The sequence below is a fragment of the Merops nubicus genome, unplaced genomic scaffold, assembly GCF_000691845.1.
Source record: "Merops nubicus isolate BGI_N331 unplaced genomic scaffold, ASM69184v1 scaffold22335, whole genome shotgun sequence".
Lineage (NCBI taxonomy): Eukaryota > Metazoa > Chordata > Aves > Coraciiformes > Meropidae > Merops > Merops nubicus.
This window is the reverse complement of record NW_008609252.1, coordinates 13703-19089: the sequence shown is the minus strand read 5'-3', so window position 1 is coordinate 19089 and position 5387 is coordinate 13703. Positions and strand designations below refer to the sequence as shown.

At 44.3% G+C, this 5387-nt stretch overlaps 1 protein-coding gene across 1 annotated transcript in view; it reads left to right on the top strand.

The window, feature by feature from the left end:
- Positions 1-986: 986 nt before the first annotated feature.
- The window catches only part of MTHFSD (methenyltetrahydrofolate synthetase domain containing), a gene marked incomplete at its 5' end in the record, with an annotated part of 11737 nt that continues 7336 nt past the window's right edge, over positions 987-5387 (top strand). The window contains 5 exons of the mRNA XM_008940547.1: positions 987-1112; positions 1278-1391; positions 3196-3286; positions 4149-4261; positions 4475-4600. Of these exons, the coding sequence (XP_008938795.1) occupies positions 987-1112; positions 1278-1391; positions 3196-3286; positions 4149-4261; positions 4475-4600 (570 nt within the window). The remainder of the gene's footprint in view (positions 1113-1277; positions 1392-3195; positions 3287-4148; positions 4262-4474; positions 4601-5387) is intronic.

Below are 5387 nucleotides of genomic sequence, written 5' to 3'. Positions count from 1 at the left end.
TGGCTCTGGGCGCGCTCCTGTGGGCTGAGCAGGTGGAGAATCACCGCTGAATAACGGCACGGTACAAACAACACGCCTCCATTATAGCAAGTAAATAAATTCAGGTATAAATATCTAACAAGACGTGGCAGGTGTGTGCTGTGTTGTAGCAAAAATCACCTTGTGAGTGCCATGAATATGTTTCTGGTAAGGAAACTTGGGAGTTCAGGAGTGGGTTTTGTCCCCCCAGGTCATTGGGATGGATGGCAGAGGTCACCTATCTTGTAAGACTTGGCCCCAGGAATATAAAATGTGCTGCTGAAATGTGAACGGTGGCCAAGTTATTGCTGGCAAGGTGTTGCTGGGCGGTGGTGGGAGAACCCTTCCTCCTGCTCTGGCTTTGTGTGCCCACAGTTTGATGGCTGAGAGGAAAAAATAAAATCTCTAAGCATTCAGGTGCTCGTGCCACTGCTTTCCCATCTCCATTTTTAATCCAGTATGTGCACAGCTACATATCTGCCAAACGTTGAAGAAATGGTGACCAAAGTAGCATTGTGGGGAACGTGTGCTGGGTGTTTTAGCCCATGAGCAGCATTAGGAGATTGGCTCTGCTTCTGCTCAGAGAACCTGCAGGAACATTCTGTCTTAATTTGGTGCTGAAGTGGGTGGAGAAAGCCTGAGGCTTTATCACACCCTTAAGGGGATATGAGAGATGAGATTACAAAGGGAGGGGGGTGTCCTGCCAAGCTTGAGCACCTTGAATCTGGGGAAATCAACCTCTGTGTGCAGTAAAAGTTTGTAAATGGCCCATCTCAGCTGAGAACTCCTTGGTGACGTGTTGGTGTCTTATGGAAACAGGGTGCTGCCCACGCTGGGACGAGGCTGCTGCTCTTAGAGGAGTTCAGAGCTGCCCAGACTGTAAAAGTAAATCCTGATGCTCCCCAGAAGAACGCTCGCTTTCTAACCCTGGAAGTAAGTGACCATCCTCTCTCTCTTTCTCCACTCCTTCCTTCCCACAGGGGTCTCGCCAGGCCTGCTGCTCTGTTAAAGAGCTGGATGTGTTCAGCAGAGCACAGGAGGTTAAAGTGGACCCTGACAAACCCCTGGAAGGGGTTCGGCTGGCTGCCCTGCAGGTAACAACACCTCTGCACCCCCTGGGGAGGGTGCTCACCATAGGGTGGCTTCATTTGGCAAATGATGAAGGGTGCAGGTGGAGTTTGGGGATGTTACTACTTTTCTGCAGAGCAATAGCAGTCAGAATACTTCTTTAGCAACTCATAACTTCTTTTGTTACACAGGCAAGGAAGACTCTGTTGGTTCCCACCCCACGGCTGAGAACTGGGCTGTTCAATAAGATTGTTCCACCTTCCGGGGCAACCAAGGAGATCCTGAGAATATGTGCTACAGCCCAAGTAGGAATGAGGGTTGGGGAGGTCTCAAGGAACTTGTAGAAGAGTTGTTGTGTTTTAATAGCCCAACTAGAAGCTGGAAAACTAGCTGCTACCCAAAATACTGTTCTGCTAGTGTGTTACTGGGTTTGTGTATGCATCCACCTCTACTATTTTTTTTTTGTGGGTACTTAAATCATGAGGAAATTTAGGCGTTTGACAGAATGGTATCAATATTTTGTGAATGATTTTTGGCACGTTATCAGCAACTTCTATAGGTGACTTAAATCTTACTGATAAATAGTCTTGTTTTCTTCTGCAGTTTTGAGCCTAGTGAGCCCTCTAAGGAATATTTTTAGTATTTACAGTGTTTGCATCATCTGTTCAATAAAATATCAGGTGTAGGGCAGAACAGGTCTTTTAGGATCCTAAGTGTAAAGAAACATGAATCGTGTCATTTCTGGCAGCCGAGGTATGGAAACGGGTCCCGGCTTTTCTTCTGCAGCGTGGTCTGTTGCTGCCCTCTGCTGTTACAACGTCGTATCGTCCGGCTGAGGTCACCGGGCAGAGGAATAACGGCTTCAAACACATCTCCAGTTGATGTGGAGACAGAACTTGTCCAAAAAGCACGGGCTTTGTTTCGGCCTTTATCTCCTGCTAAAGGCAATAAACTTCCCCAGTAATCCTGTCTACAGCCGAGGGTTGTAAATGGATGGTAATTAGCAGCGACTTTTTGTTGGAAGTTGTATTAAAGTCATTAACTAATTAAGCTTTTCAGGGTTGAAGAGCACTTTTGAAAGAGCCTTTCTCTTGACCCACTGTAGGCATCTAATCTGTGATCTTCCCACCATGTGTCTTCTTTTTTTTTTTTCCCCCAACCAGGCATGCTAATGAAGGAATAAATGCTATTAGCAGTTTATATTTACAAAGCACTGTGCAAACAGTTCTTACCACACTTCTGGGAAGGGGCTAATGAGCATTGTCACTGATAGTCAGCCACAAATGACTGATCTTTTGGGGTTTGTGCTCTGAAAGAAAATGTTTGGGGCTTTATTGCAAGGATTAACTTAGCACAGTCTTGTTGGTGTGAAAATTTACATTACATTTTACACATATTCAGAGTGATTATATCACAAGGTAGCTTTTTAAAGGTTTTAAACCATTTTTTAATTTCTGCAGCTCTGGACAGAATTTTGTTAGGCTGTGTTCTTCAGAGAGGAGCCTGAAAAGGGGTGGGTAGGGATGAGCAGGGGGAGAGTGGAATCCAAAAAGCATGAGAAGACCCTAGGAGGCTTTTCCTTCCACTTACTAGGAACTGTGTGGTTTCTCTGTGGGGCTTGTGAAGCACTTGGCATGACTTCAGTCAAGCAGATTAACATCTTCATGCTGTGGTTGTGTCTAAATTTGTGATTTGTAGTTGAGAATCAATGTCAGAATCAGTAGTGCTTTGGTGTTCTTCAGGGGCATGAATTAACATATTATGATTTAAATTAGTGTTAGGGTAGGAAGTGTCGTTTGCTCTCACTTTTAGAAATAGATGCATTTCAAAATATGAGCTTTTGAACCTAAATAAAAAACCTTGCTTAAAAAAGGTGCCCACCTCCTTTAGCTCTCCTTGAAGTGTGCCAAAATTCTTGTCACTGTAGTAGGGAATCTATTCTAGGATTCCCTAGAGGATAACTTTGCAGACATGTACAGCTTGGCTATACATGGAAGAAACACTTTGAAATGTGGGGAGTTACTTGGATTTATCAAAATATTCTGGATTTGTGCCTCGCTGGTTAGAAAACTGCACTCTGCAAACCTAAAATTACATTTTTTCCTGCAGGGTATAAAAGACTACAGCGTGCCTGTGGGTCTTGATGGGAAAGCACAAGTGGACTTGGTTGTTGTAGGATCAGTGGCTGTCTCTGAAAAAGGTAAGAAAACCTCATCAGCTTTGCAGGAGGAGTGTCCTGAGTCACAATTCATGATATCAGGGCTACACTATGTGCTCCTTTTGAAAGATCTGAATATATCTCTGGAGCTGAATCACAGTCCTGAGTTCTCTCTCCTCTGGCAAGTCCCATCAGGAGGAATCAAGGCATGCTCTACAGCAGCACTGCCAGGACTTAGCAGGCAGGCAGCAGTGTGGTGTAGAGAACACGGGCTGGTGTTTTGGCCTTCAGTAGAACTACTCAGGCAATCAGTTTTCTGGGGTTTAAGTTTTTGGGGTTTTTTTTAGGGAACCCAGGAGGGCTCCCTGTTCTGATGATCTACTCTGCTCTCATAGGGTGTGTGGAGGGACATGTGGCACAGCTGCTGGCTCAGTACCTACTGGAGGATCAGATTTTGCCTTTTCTAGTATTTTGAAGACCTGCTGGTGGTGAAGAAGTTTTCTGCTGATTTTAGCCATTGCCTAAAATGACCATTCTTTTTGTATATGACCCCAGACTCCTCTCTACCCACGTGAAGTTAACTTCTCTGACATGAATGAGGGTTCTAATTACAATGAGCAATAAGGCTTCTGTGTTAACTGAATTGGACTAAATTTGGGTTGTTCTGAACAGGAGGCTCCTGGGATCCTTCTCAAAACATTGAAACTAGTGATTTATTTTAATTTCAGTGCTGATTACAACTCAAGTTGCATTCTGAGAGAGATACTGATCTCCTGAGTTACAGCTTTGTGCTTGGTTTACCTATTGCAGACCATTTAGCTTAATTGGATGCTTCTGATAATTACCAACCTCTCCACTCTGTGGTTTCTGTGTTTACTATCAGTTTACTATTTTTGTATTTCAGGCTGGAGAATTGGCAAAGGGGAAGGCTATGCAGACATGGAATATGCCATGATGGTGTCAATGGGTGCAGTGCAGGAGGACACACCAGTAGTTACCATTGTGCACGACTGTCAGGTGAGTTCAGATATCCACACTCCAGTGCTGAGTGAGACCTGTCTGATACTGAGTGGCAGGGCTGAAAGAGAGCCTTGAAATGATGCTGGTGTGGCTCTTTACTTTGTTTCCACTCTCACTGACATATTTTTGTACCTCATGAAGCATTAGGAGTAGCTCACCATTCTAGTGAATTTGATTTTGACTCCTCACCACATCTCTGGTTCCTTGTAGGTGGTTGATATAGCAGAAGAGCTTCTGGATGATCATGATTTAACTGTGGATTATATCCTCACCCCAACAAGAACTATCCAGACTAACTGCAAACGGCCAAAACCTCGGGGGATATTGTGGCATAAGGCAAGTTACCTCTGCTGGCAGTGGCTCACTGGTACCACTGTCCTGTTCATGAACACCCATTTTTATATAGAAACACACTGTTGTGTTAAAAATACTTGGGAAAGAAGCAAATGTGTTTGTGAGATGAAACAAACCAGCAGCATTCGTGTTCAGTGGTTTTTAAGTGGTCGTGGTGAGGAGGAGAAATAAATTACTGAAGTTGAGCTTGTGGTGTCAAAGAGATTAGAGGGTGAGAGTCACTGGAAACATCATTTGTGGGTTTTTAAGACAGACATCATTTCTTGTAGTCGTTTGCAGTGTAGCAGTGTAAGCTGAGGGGCTTCTCCACCTTTTGTGTTTTGTTCCTTGGTGCTCCCTGAAATGGGCTCTGCAGGTTTTCTGGAGACAGCACCACAGAGACAACTTTATTGGAATGGGTGGAAAACGTGTTGCTCTGGTTGTGGAAGGAAAGCCTGACCTAGTGGTGGGCACACTGCTGGTTATGTGCATGTCTGGGATTCACTTTCAAAGGAATTAGTAGCTGGAGCTTGTTTTCAGGTGGAGGAGCAGTGATTTTACACTGCCTTAAATCCCAAATCCTTGCTCATTGAGAATTATTGCATTATGGATTTGGCTCACCCCACCCCAAGATTGTCAGAAACATCAGCAGCTTCACAAATGGTTTCAGAAAAGCATTTAGTGAATTGTTTTACTGGAAGTTCATGCTGGGAAAACTTTCTGTCATTAAATTTTCATTCCTAAAATCAGTGGGGTTAGGGAGCAGACACAGTCCATGTGACTGAGTAAC